We start from the raw sequence: 23,355 nt of genomic DNA, 5'->3' as shown, positions 1-23,355 counted from the left end.
TATGGATACGATGTGCTGTAAGTGTCGGTTTCGATTTGTTTTCCTTTTATTGATACTGTGATAAATGCGCTATTGACAGGTTTGCTGGAACAGTTTTTTCCGTGTGTACATGTAACATGTGTGATAATTCCACAACAACATATTCCACAACAAATTATGTAATACACGTTGTAAATTTCCGCATAACACGACAGCCGCCGTGATATTGCTGGAATATTGCTAAAAGCGGCGTAAAACCATACTCACTCACTCACTCACTCATAACACGACAGGATCGTATTTCCAACATTCTGCAATGGATATTAGATCTAGATATTTCATAACAGTTTTCATTAAATTTACAATATGGTTACTTAGTGATGGGTTTCCCTAATACATAGCATGAATACACATGCTCTTAATCATGAAATGCTATACAGATGACCGAGGTCGTATTCTATTTATACAAAATCAGACTTCCGGGGCTTCTGTCTACCTAAGCTAAAAGCGCAAAGCGAGACAGGTGTTCCTCATGATAAAGAAGTTGACTTCCACATATTCTCTTCCTTATGAGATAGTTACAGTCATGCCTCGTGCAACTCATGACAGATGACAGCGCAAACAGATACATCTGAATGCGGAAGTGTATTGTCCGGGAAAGTGAGACAATTTTGTGTGCATTTCAGTGTTTTGTGTGTGAAAATGACCATCCGGTTCCGGAAACTGAATTTCCGTATATACGGGTAAATTTATATAGTAATTATTTCGTTTTGAATTAAATTCGTTCGGGAACGGAGGTTTCCGGATATCTGAAGTCTGTATAAGCGGAGCATGACTGTATATGGTTATATATATGTGAGTGTGTGTGTGTGTGTGTGTGTGTGCGTGCGTGCGTGTGTGCGTGCCTGCGTGCGTAAGCGTGTGGCGGAGGGAGGGGGCACTCGCAAAGCAGAGCTACCACTGTACACGATCAACCCACACAATACCACAAGACCTCAGTGAATAAACTGTGAATTTATTTATTTGTCAGCTGCAGAGTCAATTAATGTCGGCAGCCACAGATTGAATGCTTGCAATCAAGTACAGCATGTTTACAATCATTTAAAGGTATAACTATATCCGATGAACATGATATAAAAGGATTGACAATGCTTGTTACATATTGAATTATACCTAGCAGAATCATTATCATACAACATCCAATAATGTACATATTATTGAATACATTAAATACGTATTCCAATCAGTTTGAGTACCATCCTTCTAAATTGTAATTTTTCCCTCGCCACGAAGTGGGGTGTGGGATATAGGAACGGAGTTCATACGTCCGCCCGCTCTCAATGGGGACAAATATTTTCAAAAACTAATTAAGTTAGATATTAAATTTTACACTGATGGAACTGATGTTCCTTGTGATTGCTAGCCATGAACATCAGCGTTGAGTTTTGATCACGTGGTTTCAATCCGGGTAGTGGTCGGCAGTCATGTGACAACGAGCGTTTATATTTAGGCGGAATGACTTGTTTTCACTTGATGAGTATCATCACACATGGGGTCCTACTATTTAACGTTATGTTTAGCCCAATCTCATTAAAATCAGATCTTAGTTCTCGCTACCGCTAAACAAAGATCTGAAGACATCCCATTAGGGGTCACGTAAGAAAAACCTTTCATCCGACCAATCAGTGCGTCGTTTACTAGATTATGAAAGTGACAGTCGGAATGTGATTTCTAATCATGCAATCTCGAAAACTTTAACATGGGGTATTCCGAACGATAGTTACGGGTTTAACGACTGAATCCTTACAATCTAGACCATCTATTAGCCATTCCAGAATGTTTTTTTGTTCAGGTTTCAAATTTGTAATCGAGAATTTGTCAAAATATGTTTCGAAGCGTAGTCGCCATTTTGAAATTAGTGCCGTAAAGCACGAGAAAGCTGCCTTCTGATAGGTCATTCCATTGGTCGGTCAAAGTTCGCGCAAGGTCGGTCAGATGTGACCCGTAATGAGATGTCCTCAGATCTTTGTTTAGCGGTAGCGAGAACTAAGATCTGATTTTAATAAGATTGTATTTAGCCGCGTGTGCAGCGTACGTACCAGCACGAACTGAAATAAAACAACGCTTAAAGCGCAACTGACCAAGAAATTACTGTAAGTTTGTTTGTTTGTTTGTTGTTTAACGCCGCACTCAGCAATATTCCAGCTATATGACAGCGGTCTGAAAATAATCCAGTCTGGACCAGACAATCCAGGGATTGACATCATGAGCATCGATTCACGCAGTTACGATACGATGACATGCCAAGTCAGCGAGCCGGACCACCCGATCCCGTTAGTCCCCTCTTACGACAAACATAGTCGCCTCTTACTGCAAGCATAGTCGCCTCTTACGGCAAGCATAGTCGCCTCTTACGACAAGCATAGTCGCCTCTTACGGCAAGCATAGTCGCCTCTTAGGGCAAGCATAGTCGCCTCTTACGGCAAGCATAGTCGCCTCTTACGACAATCATAGTCGCCTCTTACGGCAAGCATAGTCGCCTCTTATGACAAGCATACTCGCCTCTTACGACAAGCATAGTCGCCTCTTAGGGCAAGCATAGTCGCCCCTTACGACAAGCATAGTCGCCTCTTAGGGCAAGCATAGTCGCCTCTTACGACAAGCATAGTCGCCTCTTACGACAGGCATAGTCGCCTCTTACGACAAGCATAGCTGCTTCTTACGACAAGCATAGTCGCCTGTTACGGCAAGCATAGTCGCCTGTTACGGCAAGCATAGTCGCCTCGTACGACAAGCATAGTCGCCTCTTACGACAAGCATAGTCGCCTCTTAGGACAAGCATAGTCGCCTCTTACGACAAGCATAGCCGCCTCTTACGACAAGCATGTAATATTCCTTTACGGGGAAATGACTCGTTTTCATTTGCAAAGTATGAGCAAACATGGGGGTCCTACTATTTAACGTTATATTTAACCACGTGTACAACGTACGTACATCGCCACTTGCAGCTGTCCTCGGTGATTAATCATCGCGATATTTCGTGAGTTTATGTGTAGGACCTACTGTTGCATGTCTGTTCCACCACGCGATTGGGAACATTGCATCAGAATCAACCTGACTGACTCAATATGAATATTTTTTGTATCATTCATTTCCACATTGTTATAATGCAGTCATATATTGTTTTACTTCAGTGATCATATACATGATTAATATGTATGTCTCAGTGGGATGTTGTCTCCGCTTCATTCAACAAAATGTTCTATCGTAATCATTGATGGACCAGTCCATTGCACCAAAGGCATAGAACACAACAGTTACTGTAGGGGCCATTGCTGTTTGAGACTGCAGGCATATTAACTACAGGGGTTATGCATGTGTATGGGTTACCGTTACGGAGTGAATCGGTATTGATGGAGGGGTTATGCAAGTGTAGAGGCGTGAATCGACGTGCGCTCTCGGCTGAAAGTGATTGTAAATACAGTTAGCTTATATAGACAGATTTTCACTATTATCATAAATTACATGTATAAATCTAGTTATGTACAGGTATTTCATAGACAAATTCAAAGGGTGTAGTGTGAGTGAGTGAGAGAATTGGGTTTAACGCCGATTTAAATAGTTTTCCAGTTACATCACGGCGTGTCAGCTTAATGTGGGAGGAAAGCCCGAAGTGATGCAGGTCTCAGACGTTTACCACTTCGGTGAAACCCACGAGCATTGGTATGGTGCTGACAAACCTAGAAACATAATCGGGGCGAACCGGAATTGAACCCACAACCATAGGTTTCTGGCGTGCCCAAGGGACGCAACTCTGCACAGCGAATTGCGGCACCTCACACGACCTTGTTGTCAGTTAACGCCCTTGCCTCGTGATCTGTATCACTTCGGAATTACCTCCACATTTAAACTGACGCCCTGATATATAACTAAAATACCGTTTAAAGCGGCGTCAAGTTAATCTAGACTTACAGTACATACAATACATGCACAAGATGTGCAACGCAGAGATATTTTAATGTCCCCACTAGTTTCGACTGATTGAACATGTATGTTTATTATATATCGCTATATCCTTGTGTCAAATACACATTCAGTCACTATTAGAGAAGCAAACACACACACACACACACACACACACACACACACACACATTTATATATCTGATGCTAACTCTATTCAAGTATGTACCATCGGCCATGACATAGAGCTCACAAAGGTCAGGTTTAGCTTGTGAAATGTACTTGCGCGAAGTGGTTAGTGTATTATTATGGCATATATAATAACTAGTTCTAACCGGGTCCCTCCTGCTGCTTGCGGTGCATGGCAGACAGCAACTGACGTGCTTTTCGTGGGATATGCTGCGTTCTGAGCAGATGGATAACTGTACGGCACCTGTACGAGGTGAGTGTAGATGTACTGGTCTGGAAACATGAGTTTCTCTTGTATGCTGATACATGGTGTACGGCAGATATATCACGTGGGGAAGGAGAGTTAAGAGTTGATCTTCCTTGACAGGGGACAACAGGGGTTAGGGAGTAACCAGTTGATTTTCACGGGATGTGGGTGGGTGGTGAAAAAGATTCAAGCCCTTGTTGTACATATGCCTTTTATTGTAGGAACATCACTGTGACTTTTACTTGAAGACACGTGTCCAAAGAATACGGTTCGTTATTGTTTTGTTAAAAAACAATTGAGCATCTATGTTGGAAAAAAAACTGAGCTCCTAAAGCAATGCTGATCTTAAACCGTTAACCTAATGGTTGTTGGCTTGGAGGATGTTTTAAAAGAGAATATTTTTTAGGATGGTGGTTTTCCTCATGATGGAGGTGACCGACTTCACAATTTTAAATAACTTGATGATCGGGCCGAATATGTTATGTCTCGTACATCATAATGCTCGAACAGTTGTAAACCTACAACTACCGACCTGGCCATTTCTTCAAGATGTCTAAATATGCAGGCTTACACATACCACGAAATACACGTCTTTCAAAGCCTCTCAGTATTTGTGCATGCTAGGTATCGCCGAGACTATGGTTCGCTCTCTTCTCAAATGTGTCCTTTTTCAATCATTATTTCTGACGAACTGAAAAAGTAAACTATTATGTAAACATATATATTCTGAATAAAATCTAAATCTAACTCCGACACTCAATTTAAGTCAGTGCAACAATTCGAAGCAATTTTAAATAAATTTCAATGGCAAGAAATTGTATTCCACCTACCCCCAACAACAACAAAAAACAACAAACAAAACAAAAACAAACAACAACAAAAAACAATAAAAACATGCGTCTTTATACAAACGCCAAAATAAACTCGTTTTAAATGAATAAAAATAAATGATTTCATGAATAAACATAAAAAAAACCATGTATATAGGCTTGCAACTATGGAGAAAATTAAACATGGATATTTCACAAAACAGCTAAATTATGTACATTATTCAGATTGTACATGCCCAAACTGACAAACAGATGAACATGTAAAATACGTTTGTGAGTGTACTGTCTCGACACACACTGGCGTGAACTATGCAATTGCGTTCGGGAGCGGGCACGTCTTTCCCCAAGGCTTGTTTGCGGTATGAAACAGACCGAACGGATGTACAATTATGAATAGTCGTGTGTGTTGACTATATCGCGAGCTGTGGTGATTATTAAACACCAGTTATATGAGATATGTTTAGGAACAATCACTCCAAAAGGCCTGGGCTCAAAGCTTGTTTTTAGAGTGAAAATGTGATCAGTAAAAGAAAAGAAAACGTGTTAGGATTAAACTGTTTTTACGACCGACATTGAGAATTTCTGTAAAGAATCGTTGAACCTAAAACAAATATATTCGTGGTTATAGTGTCTGAAAAGAAATACCAGCATACCATCACAATCATTTTAGTTTAGAAAAATCCGCTGAATCCACGAAACCGAATGCTGAGGTGCACATTTGCAACATTCAAATTGCTCGCCTGGATGTTTCACAGACTTGTGTCTTTAGGCTCAAGTCTGTATTTGTGTAGTTAATTGTGGCGTACCCGGTCACTGTGCCTGTAACTTTCTAAAGTCGAACTCTCTGTGTCTCTGTGACTCATGTCCCTGTGACCTCGTGCTCCACGCCTGTATCTCCGTGCTTCATGTCTCTGTATCTCCTTGCTTCATGTCACTGTATCTCCGTGCTTCATGTCTCTGTATCTCCTTGCTTCATGTCTCTGTATCTCCGTGCTCCACGCCTGTATCTCCGTGACTCATGTCTCTGCATCTCCGTGCTTCATGTCTCGGTATGTCCATGCTTTATGTCCCTGTATATCCGTGCTTCATGTCTCTGTATCTCCGTGCTTCATGTCTCTGTATCTCCGTGCGTCATGTATCTGTATCTCTGTGCTTCATGTCTCTGTATCTCCGGGCTTCATGTCTCTGTATCTCCTTGCTTCATGTCTCTGTATCTCCGTGCTTCATGTCTCTGTATCTCCATGCTTCATGTCTCTGTATATCTGTGCTTCACGGTTGTATCTCCGTGCTTCATGTCTCTGTATCTCCGTGCTTCATGTCTCTGTATCTCCGTGCTTCATGTCTCTGTATCTCTGTGCTTCATGTCTCTGTATTTCCGTGCTTCATGTCTCTGTATCTCCATGCTTCACGGTTGTATCTCCGTGCTTCATGTCTCTGTATCTCCGTGCTTCATGTCTCTGTATCTCCGTGCTTCATGTCTCTGTATCTCCATGCTTCATGTCTCTGTATATCTGTGCTTCACGGTTGTATCTCCGTGCTTCATGTCTCTGTATTTCCGTGCTTCATGTCTCTGTATCTCTGTGCTTCATGTCTCTGTATCTCCGTGCTTCATGTCTCTGTATCTCCATGCTTCATGTCTCTGTATATCTGTGCTTCATGTCTCTGTATCTCCGTGCTTCATGTCTCTGTATCTCCGTGCTTTATGTCTCTGTATATCTGTGCTTCACGATTGTATCTCCGTTCTTCATGTCTCTGTAACTCCGTGCTTCATGTCTCTGTATCTCCGTGCGTCATGTCTCTGTATCTCCGTGCTTCATGTCTCTGCATCTCCGTGCTTCATGTCTCTGTATCTCCGTGCTTCATGTCTCTGTATCTCCGTGCTTCATGTCTCTGTATCTCCATGCTTCATGTCTCTGTATATCTGTGCTTCACGGTTGTATCTCCGTGCTTCATGTCTCTGTATTTCCGTGCTTCATGTCTCTGTATCTCTGTGCTTCATGTCTCTGTATCTCCGTGCTTCATGTCTCTGTATCTCCATGCTTCATGTCTCTGTATATCTGTGCTTCATGTCTCTGTATCTCCGTGCTTCATGTCTCTGTATCTCCGTGCTTTATGTCTCTGTATATCTGTGCTTCACGATTGTATCTCCGTTCTTCATGTCTCTGTAACTCCGTGCTTCATGTCTCTGTATCTCCGTGCGTCATGTCTCTGTATCTCCGTGCTTCATGTCTCTGCATCTCCGTGCTTCATGTCTCTGTATCTCCGTGCTTCATGTCTCTGTATCTCTGTGCTTCATGTCTCTGTATCTCTGTGCTTCATGTCTCTGTATCTCTGTGCTTCATGTCTCTGTATCGCCGTGCTTCACGGTTGTATCTCCGTGCGTCATGTCTCTGTATATCTGTGCTGCATGTCTCTGTATCGCCGTGCTTCACGGTTGTATCTTCGTGCGTCATGTCTCTGTATATCTGTGCTTCACGTCTCTGTATCTCCGTGCGTCATGTCTCTGTATATCTCCGTGCTTCACGTCTCCTCATGTCACGTGATCAAAACTCATTGGTGATGTTTATCGCAAACAAAATGGATATTTCTTGAAAGGCGCACACTGCACTTTCTATCATTACTGTTAAGTAATATTCCTTATCGGCGAAATGACTTGTTTTCACTTTACAAGTACTAGCACACACAGCTATTTTCGTTAATTATGCATCGCGATATTTCGTGATTCTATTTTAAGTGGGGAGGACTGCAGGACCTTCTGTTGCTTGATGATTCCACAAACCGATTCGGAACTTGGCATCAGAATGAATCTGGGCCCACGTGCACAAAGTGATCTTAGCCCTACAACTATTGTGAGCCTATGTTAACGTATTGGAGTTAAGATCATCTTAGCGATAAGATCGCTTTGTGCAAGTGGGCCCTGATTGACACAATATCTCCCAAATGTTTTAATGCACTCATATATAATTTGTACTTCTATGCCCATTGTCATGATTAATATGTTTGATAAACTGAATGGGATGTTATCTCAAGTTCTCAAGTTTTCTATCGTTATCACTGACGGACCAGTCCATTGCACCAAAGGCATAGAACACAACAGTTACTGTAGGGGCCATTGCTGTTTGAGACTGCAGGCATATTGACTATAGGGGTTATGCATGTGTATGGGTTACCGTTACCGAGTGAATCGACGCGCGCTCTCGGCTGAAAGCGATTTAAAAAATAGATAACACAACTGCCTGTATAGGTTAATGCAGGGCACTACTATTTTGTGACTGCAGGGGTATTGATGGAGGGGTTATGCAAGTGTAGAGGCGTGAATCGACGTGCGCTCTCGGCTAAAAGTGACTGTAAATACAGTTAGCTTAAATAGAAAGAATTCACCTATAATCATCAACTGTTCTAGATTTATATTTATGTATTTTATAGGTAAAGTGTGAAGGGTGTGGTATGAATAGTGTTTGAGTAAATTGTACAAACACTAAATTACCTTCCAGACTATAAGTATCCCGTGATCACAGACCTTTTTCCTGATGAGTCTTGTTTATTTAGAAATCGGCTTTGGTATCCAAAACTCTCGATATAGAAAATCTTCTGTAATTGGTGTATTGTAATACGCTGTGGAGAGTTGCGGCCCTTAGCCGTGTCAGCATCTGCTGATCGTTGGTTCGAATACCAGATCCGTGCTCCTTGTGATCCTAGATTTAAACGGTCACCATGCCAACGTGCTGATGAATTTCCCCGAAAGTGTAACGTCGAAAACTGGCATCAGTGTCCAGGGCTTGGTGGACACACAGTCGGCCAGGTTACACATTGCAACCACCGATACTCATTTGTCATACGTCGCACTTGGTAAGCGGTTTGGATCTTTATCACTTCGGACGTGACGTAACTAAAATACTGTTTAAAGCGACGTTAAACCTGCTTTACAGCGCATATAAAACAAGATGTGCAACGCAGAAATATTAATTTCCCCATTAGTTTCGACTGATTGAACAAGTGTGTTAATGCGATCTCTCAATAGCCTTGTGACAAAAAAACCATAAACATTCAGTTATTAGAGGGTCATGATCATGAAGCAAACACACACACACACACACACACACACACACACACACACACACCTGATGCTTACTCTGTTCAAGTATGTACCATCGGCCACTATTAGAGAGTCGTGATCATGGAGCACACACACACACACACACACACACACACACACACACACACACACATGATGCTTACTCTGTTCAAGTATGTACCATCGACCACTATTAGAGAGTCGTGATCATGGAGCGCACACACACACACACACACACACACACACACACACACACACACACACCTGATGCTTACTCTGTTCAAGTATGTACCATCGACCCTGAGATAGAGCTCACAAAGGTCAAGTTTAGCTTGTGAAATGTACTTGCGCGAAGTGGTGAGTGTATTATTATAAGTTGTAGCAAGATCACGAGGAGTACATAGGGTTGTATGCCGCGTTTGGTTTAATAGAACCTATTGAGGGACGCACAAAACATCATGTACCCCCAGGAATCATACTGCAATGAATTTATCTCACCGACATAATTACATGACATTGTTTTAATATGACATTTAGAAGAATTAGAACAATTCGAAATCGATAGAAAACAGCTGTTTGATTGAGCTGAGATTAATTCGTGCTATGTCACTTGACTTTCATTGCCTCGGAAGAACGTGCGACATTTTGCTTCGAAAGGGGTAGAAGGAATTTATTCTTGTCTCTTAGAAATCCTTATTGCTTCGTTGTGGGTATAAGGGATTTATTCTCCCGCTGAAAAAAAATATTTCCCTGCAAGGCGGGATACATAGTATTTTATCACGTGGACCAATCAGATTAATCATTCTGACATGGAGGTGTGATAAAATAGCATATATAATAACTAGTTGTAACTGGATCTCTCCTGCTGCTTGCGTTGCATGGCTCACAGCAACTGGCGTGCTTATCGTGGGATATTCTTTGTTCTGAGCAGATGGACAACTACCCGGTACATGTACGAGGTGAGTGTAGTTGTACTGGTCTGGAAACATGAGTTTCTCTTGTATGCTGATACATGGTGTACGGCAGATATTTCACGTGGGGAAGGAAACTTTATAGTTGATCTTCCTTGACAGGGGACAACAGGGGTAAGGGAGTAACCAGTTGATTTTCAAGGGGGAGGGGGATCCTAAGAAGGATCTGAAACCTCTTATTGTCAAATCAGATTTTAGTTTTCTCTGGAGTCATAGCAGAAGGACAGTTTCGTAAATTTAGAGTTTGACTATGTTTTATTCCCATTCCATTTTGTCGCTAAGATTAAAAAATGAAATGGTCAATATAACAAGAAAAATCCCTTGGTACGGATTTTCGCTGTAAGGAGTTGTTTCCCTTAGGAATGCCAGGATCATATGATCGTGACTTTGAATCGCCTTGAGCATGATTCTATTTGCACCATACTTCTAATTTTTTAAACGACCGAGACCTGCATGCATTTATATGCATCATATGCACGAAGTGTTCTGATATAGCTGAAATATTATCAAATGTGGCGTGCTCACCGAGTAATCCAACGCGGTGATCATGCGCCCCATGCACGCTTCACCTGGAATGCCCTGATGGAGCTGAAATATTGTTAAATGGAGTGTAAATACCAAACTCACTCACTTCGAATATGCCGTAGTCCTGCCATGGACACAGAGTATTACATAAACGTATTGTGTTCAACACACATATATTCACGTATACCGAACCTACTCATGTGTTGGACTTCATGTAAATAATAGAAATGCTGCGGTCACACATGTGATGATGAACCGTCAACTGTGGAACTCGCACGCCTACGATATTAGTACAATAACAATTTACAAAACCGGACTTGACTCATGCATCACGTCAAATGCTCATCGTCACAAGACCGGCGGTTAGGGAAGGGGGGGGGGGGGGGGGGGGGGGGGGGTCGTGTCGAGTAAGGAGCCGTAATTCTCTGGGCAGAGTTGCGTCCCTTGGAACCAGAAACCTATGATTGTGGGTTCGAATCGCCCCGATTATGTATCTAGGTTTGTCAGCACCATACCCGTGCTTGTTGGTTTCACCGAAGTGGTAAACGTCTGAGACCTACATCACTTCGGGCTTTCCTCCCATATTAAGCTGACACGCCGCGATAAACCGATAACCCCAACTCACTCACTCTCATATTTACAGCGGGATATCGAACGTCTTTTGACGAGGGGAGGTTAATCCAATGCAATCTTTATTCATAAAGTAGTGGAGGCCACAGGCCCAGTCTACAGTTACATCATTACTTGAGAGAGTAACAGCATAAATACATTGGTACGTTCATAGACATTGTTGACCCAAATGATTGTCTTAGTTACATTGACTTCTATACAAACGTTGCAAGATTTTTTACATTTTACACTTATGTAATGGATGTAAGTAGTATTTTGGGGGGTATATACAAACTCCTGAAATTGTCATAAGCATAACACACTAGTACAACATGGTGTTCATCTTCTATGTATCTGTGTTGGCATACATGATATATTCTATCTGATTTTACTTCTTTAACATATCTACCAGTTTCAATCGGAGCTGGTGTGAAGAACATCTAGGTTAAGCTAATGCAGCACGGAATTTTGAAATGGACATTTCTTTAATATAGAATTCGAGGCTAAAGGACATTTTGAAAGAAGCGTAGGTTACCAATTTAGAACTTGAAAAACGTGCTGGATGCCAATCTTGCTCGTGGTCTGTATACTAACTCAGATATAAAAATAGATACATTATGTACAGGTCCTTATTCCAGACATATCCGGAAGCAAACCTGTATAAAATATCTTTAACACGTTCCATTTTAATTCTGGAAACCCAATAGTCCAGAAACTCTACGGTCTTTGCCCAGTCTCGGTCAAGGGTATTTACAAAAATAAACATGTTGTTTTCATGGGAAAAAGAAAGAAAATGTTCAAAATCTCAATATTTACACTGTGGCCCTAACTTAATCCAGCGATTTTATCGCGATATTGAAATATTTCGCCCATGGGCGAGAAAAAGGTTTGGTCCATGGGCAGGCCCATGGGCGAGAATATGTTCCCTTACTTAAAACTCATGTTTTTATTTCGCAAATACATAAATGTATTTCTTTCAAGTATCATGACACAACATTTAACTCAATTTAACTGAATTCATCGATTATTTAAGATCTTCAACACCTTATATTGTATATTGTTTTGAAATGTCTCGCCTCATGAACACGTTTCGTATTTCAATTTTGTATTCAATTCCACACATGACTGCACACAACATTTATATATTTTACATGTATACGACGGTTACATGGGCAAGTATAACGGTACGCACAAACGTGTGTTTGTTTAACATTTTTGTGTGTTAAAACACGTGTTATTTTAAAGGGAAATATAAACATTTGGTCTGTTCGGGTAACTAATTCTAGCTATTGTTTCCTGAATAACATATTATTTACTTCAGGCATACACATATTATTTGGTGTCATATGACACCAGATGTTGTTATCAACCAATACTCATGTCGTAAACAACCATAGAAATGTTAAACTTCAATGCTAGAGAATAACCAATTGTTTCCAACGAAACAAATTCCTTTTGGCATAAACGTTGATAAGCGGTAAATATATATTAATGGATGAATGAAAATCAGTAATGACGCAGTTGTTTGCAAAAATTAGTTGTTGCCTCAGATGAATAGATGAAGTTATGCCGAAACAGTAAGCTCTTAGAACTCTTTTGTTTGCCAGCTGGGACCATGTCAGTATATCAGGTATGAAATTAAGTTTATTTTCTTAAACCCAGTTAGTCTTTCCATTCACACAATCTAGAACTATTAAGTTGTAACATTTTTTTGCTTATCTGGTGTCAGGCATATTCAGTATTTTACACCAGTATTTAACAACCTTTCGATATGTTTTATGTGAGTTTAATCAAGAACGGTAGTCTGTGACGTTGTGAACATTACATTATTTTGCATACCTTATTATGAATTTGTCATTTTAAAATGAAATCCGCCAATAACATGTGATTTCACAGAAATTGGGTCACAGCTATGGTTAGCCACAGATGGGAGGCTAGTACAAATATGAAAGTATAAATATTATTCACTTACCTTGTTATGCTCACTGCGTCACTGGTGGGTGTTACCAATTCAAATGTTTATCACATTAAAGACCATCGACCCAAATACATGCAGTGCATACAATACAGTGCAGTACAATACGATTGGGCAGGACATGCTTACCCTTTTTCTCGAACACCTGGTGTCATCACTGGTAATCAGTGGTCCATCCATAAAATGGCCATAACTATTTTTGTCTTTTACTTGGTCATGTCAACATACAGAGTACACAAGAATACATAGTGTCTATATACATTGTTGTACTTGGTCATGTCACCATACAGAGTACACAAGAATACATAGTGTCTATATACATTGTTGTACTTGGTCATGTCAACATACAGAGTACACAAGAACACATAGAAGTGTCTATATACATTGTAGTACTTGGTCATGTCACCATACAGAGTACACAAGAATACATAGTGTCTATATACATTGTTGTACTTGGTCATGTCACCATACAGAGTACACAAGCATACATAGTGCCTATATACATTGTTGTACTTGGTCATGTCAACATACAGAGTACACAAGAATACATAGTGTCTATATCCATTGTTGTACTTGGTCATGTCACCATACAGAGTACACAGGAATACATAGTGTCTATATACATTGTTGTACTTGGTCATGTCAACATACAGAGTACACAAGAATACATAGTGTCTATATACATTGTTGTACTAGGTCATGTCACCATACAGAGTACACAAGAATACATAGTGTCTATGTACATTGTTGTACTTGGTCATGTCACCATACAGAGTACACAAGCATACATAGTGCCTATATACATTGTTGTACTTGGTCATTTTAACATACAGAGTACACAAGAATACATAGTGTCTATATACATTGTTGTACTAGGTCATGTCAACATACAGAGTACACAAGAATACATAGCAGTGTCTATATACATTGTTGTACTTGGTCATGTCACCATACAGAGTACACAAGAATACATAGTGTCTATATACATTGTTGTACTTGGTCATGTCAACATACAGAGTACACAAGAATACATAGTGTCTATATACATTGTTGTACTAGGTCATGTCACCATACAGAGTACACAAGAATACATAGTGTCTATATACATTGTTGTACTTGGTCATGTCAACATACAGAGTACACAAGAATACATAGTGTCTATGTACATTGTTGTACTTGGTCATGTCAACATACAGAGTACACAAGAACACATAGGGTCTATATGCATTGTTCTTTCTGATCATGTCACCATACAGAGTACACAAGAATACATAGTGTCTATATACATTGTTGTACTTGGTCATTTTAACATACAGAGTACACAAGAATACATAGTGTCTATATCCATTGTTGTACTTGGTCATGTCAACATACAGAGTACACAAGAATACAGTGTCTATATACATTGTTGTACTAGGTCATGTCAACATACAGAGTACACAAGAATACATAGTGTCTATATCCATTGTTGTACTTGGTCATGTCAACATACAGAGTACACAAGAATACAGTGTCTATATACATTGTTGTACTTGGTCATGTCACCATACAGAGTACACAAGAATACATAGTGTCTATATCCATTGTTGTACTTGGTCATGTCAACATACAGAGTACACAAGAATACATAGTGTCTATAAACATTGTTGTACTTGGTCATGTCACCATACAGAGTACACAAGAATACATAGCAGTGTCTACTTAGACCCGGGTTCGATTCCCGACATGGGTACATTGTGTGATTCCCATTTGTGGTGTCCCCCGCAGTGCTATTGCTGGAATATTACTAAAAGCGACGTAAAACCATACTCACTCACTCAGTCCATTAGTTTTTTGTTCAACACCGCACTCTGTAAATAATCGAGTCTGGACTTGATATCATGGGCTTTGATTTACGCAACTAGGGTGCGATGACAAGGATCAACCAAGTCAGCGAGTCTAACCAGCCGATCCATTTAGTCGATTCTTACATTCAGCATTGGTTGCTGAAGACTAATCTACGGAGTGACTACATATGTATAGAGCCACTCTGTATGTAGGCTGCATATGTAAGCTATATGCTAGATATTGATGTTCTTTGTGTGCTTTGTGTATGAATACATAAGTTGGAATTGAGTTGGGCCATACATTCGTGACATCAAAACAACGCCGCAATATTCCAGCTATATGAATGAATGAATATATCAGAAGAGCAGAACACCAGAAGAGCAGAACAGCACAACCAGGTAAAGGTGAATTTTAACAGAAGAATATGTTGTCCAGTACTGTCATGCCAGTATGTGCTGTTGCAGTGCCGTGGTGGAGATGTCGCCGGTACTGGCTATCTGCCTTGCTGTTCGCTGGGTTCGCTTTCTTCACAATCATCCGAGCCAACCTTAGCATCGTGATAGTGTGTATGGTGAAACATGGCAGCCACCCCAACGCGACTGCTGTTGCTAACAACGGTTCTGATTGGTCTAACACGACATATAGCGTGGGAGGAACAGAGACGGACACCAGCAAGTGTCGGAGCAGAAGCGTCTCTGCATCATCCACTGACCAGGTGAGGGTTTCGCCAGTCTACGCATAGTTACTTCCCCTATGAGAGTTTCGTCAATCAAACACATCGTTGCTTCCCTTGTAAGAATTTCACCATTCAAACACATCGTTAATTCCCCTATGAGAGTTTCACCATTCAAACACGTTGTTACATCCCCTGTGAAAGTTTCACCTTTTAAATACACCCTTACGTCCCCTGTAAGAGTTTCACCAATCAAACACATTGCTACTTCCCCTATAAGAGTTTCATCAATCAAACACATTGCTACTTCCCCTATAAGAGTTTCATCAATCAAACACATTGCTACTTCCCCTATAAGAGTTTCACCAAGCAAACAGAAGAAATTACACAACGTGTATATTTTATGAACCCTTGATCAGCGGAAACTGGCACAATTTATGGGGCGCAATATTTCACATTTAGTGAAGACGCATTAGGTCGTTGGACCACCCTTGCCTCCTTGTGATCTGTGCAGGTTATGGAACACGTGGATAATCTGACTGGTGTGTCAACACTTGTTTCCGGAAATCAATAATCGATAAATTTGAAGAAATTGAATGTGGCATTTCACTTTATTCGAACTAGATATTCTTCAGCAACCATTTTGTTACAGGATGGCGAGTTTGAGTGGAGTAAGGAGTTGCAGGGCGTTCTCCTAGGAGGGTATTTCTGGGGTTACTCCTCGGGGTTCCAGGTTCTGGGGGGATGGCTATCTCAGAGATACGGACCCAGGAAGGTGATAGCTGTCGGGATGTTTCCAGCAGCAATAGGGTGTATCCTGAGTCCACTGGCCGTCAGAATCAGCCCCTTTCTGTTCCTGGCGGTCAGGATTATCACGGGGATCACCACAGTAAGTAACCGATACTGGTGCATTCCTGTCGTAGGATCTTGTCCAACACAATGTCGTCTCTTGCTACGAGGTTTTTGTTTTACTGGCTTCGGTATTTCTTATTTCTACGACTGGTATTTTCATTTTCTCAAAACTTTCACAGAATCGTCAATTAAGTTATTTTGACCATGGCAACGAACGGTTAAAACAGATAGTTAATGGATGTTGAAAAATTCTATTACATTTGCACCCCTTCTCACCTTTCCTAAAACTGAATGAAAACCCATAATATACGAAGGTGGTTTTCAAATTACACCCTTATCACAAAAACTAACCACCTTCTCCACGCTATCTGACGATACAATTTCCACCCGCTCCACCCCATCTCACTATATAATGTCCACCCTTTCCATCCTATCTCACTTTATAATACCCACCCTTTCCACCCCATCTCACTATATGATACCAATCCTTTCCATCCTATCTCACTATATAATACCCACCCTTTCCACCCCATCCCACTATATGATACCCACCCTTTCCCCCCCATCTCACCATATATTATCCACCCACTCCACCCCATCTCACCAAATACCCACCCGCTCCACCCCATCTCACCATATACCCACCTTCTCCGCCCTATCTCACTATATAATACCCACCCTCTCCACCCCATTTCACTATATGATACCCACCCGCTCCACCCCATCTCACCATATACCCACCCTCTCCGCCCTATCTCACTATATAATACCCACCCTCTCCACCCCATTTCACTATATGATACCCACCCGCTCCACCCCATCTCACCATATACCCACCCTCTCCGCCCTATCTCACTATATAATACCCACCCTCTCCACCCCATTTCACTATATGATACCCACCCTCTCCACCCCATCTCACCATATACCCGCCCTTTCCACCCCATCTCACCATATATTATCCACCCACACCACCCCATCTCACCATATACCCACCCTCTCCACCCCATCTCACTATATACCCACCCTCTCCACCCCATCTCACCATATACCCGCCCTTTCCACCCCATCTCATCATATATTATCCACCCACACCACCCCATCTCACCATATACCCACCCTTTCCACCCCATCTCACTATATACCCGCCCTTTCCACCCCATCTCACCATATATTATCCACCCACTCCACCCCATCTCACCATATACCCACCCTCTCCGCCCTATCTCACTATATGATACCCACCCTCTCCACCCCATCTCACCATATACCCACCCACTCCACCCCATCTCACCATATACCCACCCTCTCCACTCCATCTCACCATATACCCACCCGCTCCACCCCATCTCACCATATAATACCCACCCTCCCCACCCCTTCTCACTATATACCCACCCTCTCCACCCCATCTCACTATATAATACCCACCCTTTCCACCCCATCTCACCATATAATACCCACCCTCCCCACCCCTTCTCACTATATACCCACTCTTTCCACCCCATCTCACGATCAAATACCCACCCTTTCCACCCCATCTCACTGTATGATACCCACCCTTTCAACCCCATCTGATTATATGATACCCACCCTTTCCACCCCATCTCATTATATGATACCCACCCTTTCCATCCCATCTCACCATACAATACCCACAGTATCCACCCCATCTCACTATATACCCACTCTTTGCACCCCATCTCACTATATAATACCCACCCTCTCCACCCTATCTCACTCTATATTTACCAACCCTCTCCACCCTATCTCACCCTACTTTTCCCACCCATTCCATCCTATCTCACTCTATATTACCCACCCTCTCCATCCTGTCTCGCTGTAAACTACCCACCCTGTCCACATCTTCTCACGGTACAATCTTTTCCCCAGAGTGTGATGTTTCCATCAGGTCCTGTATTCTGGTCCAGATGGGCTCCACCCGAGGAATGGAGCCGCCTTCTCTCTACTACGAACGCCGGTAAGCATTGCCTGCTCTACCGTAGTCCCTGTGTTCACCTGTTGGATCAATCAAATCATGAACGGGTAAAACGAGATGTCCTTCAACAGACGCCATCAAATACGCGCGAGTTCCGAAGATTCGTATACTATAAGTTTGTCATCGTTCTCGGCAACTAGACTTTGCACACAAGCCTATTCTCTTGAAAATTGCTTTTGAAAAACTATGACCCGATATTCATATGTTTGCCGTTGAAACAGGTCCTTTCATAAATACCTACCTAGGAGAGTTTATGTAACTGCTTTTCTCATCGTTTGTGTCCATATCAGTTAAAGAAGGCCATTGAACGGAGATGTCTCCGGCGCACGGGTAGTGTTATGCTGGAGTTCTCGCTATGCACCCTGAGGTCTGACTCACTACACCGTTCATCAAATGTTTACACTCTCGCCTTACGACATGTTTTAAATGGCTAGGTTTTGTTGTCTTAAGGCACATCAGACGAACAACTAGATTTGGTTGCCTTAAGGCACATCAGAGGATCTAAATTTGCTTGTCTTGGGGCACATCAGAAGAACTAGATTTGGTTGTTTTATGGCACATCAACAGATCTAAATGTGCTTGTTTAAAGGCATACCTGAAGATCTAGATTTGCTTGTCTAAAGGCACACCAGAAGAAGGACTAGACTTACCTGTCTTAAGGCACACCAGAAGATCTGGATATGCCTGTCTTAAGGCACATCAGAAGATATAGATATGCTTGTCTTAAGGCACACTTGTGCTTGTCTTAAGGCACACCAGAAGATCTATATATGCTTGTCTTAAAGTACACAAGAAGATCTGGATATGCTTGTAAGAAAACATGGAACAAATGTCTATTTCGAGATAGGTGTCCATGAACATGAGTATTGTGAAGTCCTACGGCATGTGTTTTCCAGCGTTTCCTTAAATGTATCTGCATGGTTGTGATACTAGGTTTTACATTTACAATATGATTTGTTTGATTGTTGTTTAACGCCGCACTCAGCAATATTCCAGCTATATGACGGCGGTCTGTAAATAATCGAGTCTGAACCAGACAATCCAGTGATTGACATCATGAGCATGATCCACGCAATTGGGATCGATGACATGCATCAACCAAGTCAGCGAGCCTGACCACCCGATCCCGTTAGTCGCATTGTCGCCTTTTACGGCATGCATGGGTTGCTGAAGACCTATTCTACCCCGGATCTTCACGGTCATTTACCATATGAAATATTCAATGCTTATATGTCTAGTTGTGTACAAGGGGGTCCTTATGACCAAGAATTAGCATTACAAGATTATAATCATATTTTCCCACGCAGGTGGTGAGTTCGGACATGCTGTTGCGTTTCCAATCAACGGACTCTTGTGCAAATACGGCGGCTGGGAGATGCCTTTCTATGTAGTGGGTGAGTCCCTTTAAGACGCATGTATACTGATGGTGTTCACATGGACTCTGGAACACTTTGGAAGAAACCTATATCAACATCTCTGATCATGATGGCTGGAAACAACGAATCGCACAATAGAACGTAAATAGGGCATCGCAGAATGTATGTCATACATAAAGTACTGTGTAAATATGAATATAAAACCGTTGGTTAAGTGTTCGTGTTACGTGATCTCAGATTTCAGCGTCTTTAGCTTCCGTTTGATATCAGCCATACACCTCTCCACTTCAGCTTAAGCAAATATGATGTATAATGAAATTGCACGGTTTGGGTTGAACCGCTGTTGCAGTATCGGATGTCAGAAACTGGCCTAGACTTCACTCACCGTCATGCCGTGGCTCGGAGTTCTTCTGTGCAAATGTTGTTTTTTGAATTGGAGATTCCGGGTATTGTGTTAGAGGGGTAAGCGGCCGAACAGAATCCGGGTGGGTGCCAAAAAAGCACGTGCCAGCTACAACAGCTGGGTCGGGCAAACACCCCGGCATGGGGCTGGGTCATATCCTCCGAAGCGACCTCAGCGCTACGACTATTTTATGTCAGTCTTATAGTACGGGCGTTACGATCTTCTCAGCGCTACGACTATTTTATGTCAGTCTTATAGTACGGGCGTTAGATCTTCTCAGCGCTACGACAATTTTATGTCAGTCTTATAGTACGGGCGTTAGATCTTCTCAGTGCTACGACTATTTTATGTCAGTCTTATAGTACGGGCGTTACGATCTTCTCAGCGCTACGTGTATTTTATGTCAGTCTTATAGTACGGGCGTTACGATCTTCTCAGCGCTACGTCTATTTTATGTCAGTCTTATAGTACGGGCGTTACGATCTTCTCAGCGCTACGACTATTTTATGTCAGTCTTATAGTACGGGCGTTACGATCTTCTCAGCGCTACGACTATTTTATGTCAGTCTTATAGTACGGGCGTTAGATCTTCTCAGCGCTACGTCTATTTTACGTCAGTCTTATAGTACGGGCGTTACGATCTTCTCAGCGCTACGACTATTTTATGTCAGTCTTATAGTACGGGCGTTACGATTTTCTCAGCGCTACGACTATTTTATGTCAGTCTTATAGTACGGGCGTTAGATCTTCTCAGCGCTACGACTATTTTATGTCAGTCTTATAGTACGGGCGTTAGATCTTCTCAGTGCTACGACTATTTTATGTCAGTCTTATAGTACGGGCGTTACGATCTTCTCAGCGCTACGACTATTTTATGTCAGTCTTATAGTACGGGCGTTACGATCTTCTCAGCGCTACGACTATTTTATGTCAGTCTTATAGTACGGGCGTTAGATCTTCTCAGCGCTACGACAATTTTAAGTCATTGATATAGTACGGCCTTTACGATCTCTGTTCATATCATTCACTAAATATGTCAGGGAGAAATAATGGCTATAATTTTTACATTTATTTGAGAAAACCTGTTGTTAATTGTAGAAAAATTGAAATGATGTCATCTCCCATTTAACAGACCGCAACACCTGCCGCACATGTTGCTACTAATCTCGATAAGAAGATTTTGTAAACACACAAAATACTGTTCAATGGGTATGCTGGGTGTTCTGAGAAAACTGTTTTCTTTATCCTCCCAAAATTGTTTCCTGCTTTGAAAAAGCCACAGAAATAACGCCGTTTTACAGGAATGTCAATGAAGCTGTTTTATATAAAATGCTTAAAAAATTATATCAAGAAGGCATTAGTTTTACCAAGGCTGGCAGCACCAAGAAGTACAGTTAAACCCCCTAATCCGGACGATGCCGTTCTCAGGGAAATGGGCTAACAAATAATGGTCGCGTATGTAGTAATGTCTATTGTTAATATAGCCGTTCACAACAGGAAGTGCCCAGAAAGAGGGGATTCCGTACTAAGGGGGGTTCACAGGCAAGGGATTTGGGCTCACTGTGATGTATCCTACTCTCGAAATGCTTTTTTTAAGGATGCATTTTGCAGAAGAAAAGATGGCATAACTCTTGTATACATCACGGCCACAGACCGTCGCCGTGTGATATAAGGCCACACATGTTTTTACTTTTCGTTTCACGGGCCCACCGCCCCTACTGAAAATCAGCTGGTAAAAAAATAATTTAAACATATAAATATTTATTTTTATTATGTCTCCCGCTAGTGATATAGACCTTCTTATACAATATTAAATGTTATGTATAAACTCCATTTCTACATCACCTTCGGTGATTAAAGAATTCAGCTGCAGTTTTGACTCCACGGCAGAATAACTTTCATCCAAAGACATAGCCATTTATTTTTATTTTTATTTCGACCGACTTTGTGTGGAAAAGCTTCAATAAGTACGTGAAACATAAAATTAAGAAAGTATGGCCTAATTCATGCGAGGCCCAGACCTGGTAAGGGAAACAGAATAGCACTGTGAGGACGGAATTCACAAAGCGCTCGTACAATCAACCACGGTCATGCTGTAGGTGAACGAAACGTGGCTCACGGGGTTGAAACTCTTGTGCTTGGAACAAAAATTAGTCTCATACATTGTACCCACTTTGACAATCGAATCCGGAGAGTGACGAGCAATCACATTTCCCACTTGGCTACCCTACCTCCCCTTTATCAATATCAACTGCTACAATGTGCGGAGTCAACGTAGTTAGAATGCGACGGGTTAGAATAGGTCTTCAGCAACCCATGCTTATCATAAGTGACGACTCGTGACTAACGCGATCGGGTGGTCAGGCTCGCTGACCTGGTTGATGCATGTCATCGTACCCAAATTGCGTAGTCGATGCTCATGAGATCAATCACTGGATTGTCTGGTCCAGACTCACTTATCTACAGACCGCCGTCATATAGCTGGAACATTGCTGAGTGCGGCGTTAAAAACAAACAAAGAAAATTTGTGGTTGTTTTTTTTCCTCTTAGACGCGATTATCTGAAACCACTGCAACCTTTTCTCTAAAGCAGTATCTATACCAGTATCATGCTATTTCCTTTCCTACCTAATTGACATATCATCAAATCAAGCAACATTTCAGCTAATTTCTAAAGTATATAGATATCCCAATTTTACTCCTCGTACATCATGAATGCGAAATCCTGTCAATTTAAGTAACATTTTTCTCCTACTGGGCCCTGTTCTTGTTACCTAAAACATACACCCATGTTGAAAATTAAACAAACAAGAAATGGTTATTTGACGATGATGTATTTGAAACGGGCAACATATCCAAGTAAC

At 41.6% G+C, this 23,355-nt stretch overlaps 1 protein-coding gene across 3 annotated transcripts in view; it reads left to right on the top strand.

Annotated features, from left to right (window-relative positions):
- The window catches only part of LOC124114079 (sialin-like), a 37,030-nt gene that overhangs the window by 6,011 nt on the left and 7,664 nt on the right, over positions 1-23,355 (top strand). Inside the window, exons 1-5 of one of the 3 annotated variants that reach the window (XM_046474644.2) lie at positions 4,265-4,383; positions 15,654-15,904; positions 16,515-16,751; positions 18,608-18,695; positions 20,021-20,107. In XM_046474644.2, the coding sequence (XP_046330600.2) occupies positions 4,338-4,383; positions 15,654-15,904; positions 16,515-16,751; positions 18,608-18,695; positions 20,021-20,107 (709 nt within the window). In that variant the 5' untranslated portion in view covers positions 4,265-4,337. Of the gene's footprint in view, positions 1-4,264; positions 4,384-10,104; positions 10,242-15,653; positions 15,905-16,514; positions 16,752-18,607; positions 18,696-20,020; positions 20,108-23,355 lie in introns of those variants that run through there. The other 2 variants (XM_046474633.2, XM_046474624.2) reach the window with 2 other exon arrangements.

This window comes from Haliotis rufescens, unplaced genomic scaffold (genome assembly GCF_023055435.1).
Source record: "Haliotis rufescens isolate VD_foot unplaced genomic scaffold, xgHalRufe1.0.p SCAF_4, whole genome shotgun sequence".
In the NCBI taxonomy this organism is placed as follows: domain Eukaryota; kingdom Metazoa; phylum Mollusca; class Gastropoda; order Lepetellida; family Haliotidae; genus Haliotis; species Haliotis rufescens.
This window is presented reverse-complemented; position numbering and strand designations above follow the sequence as displayed.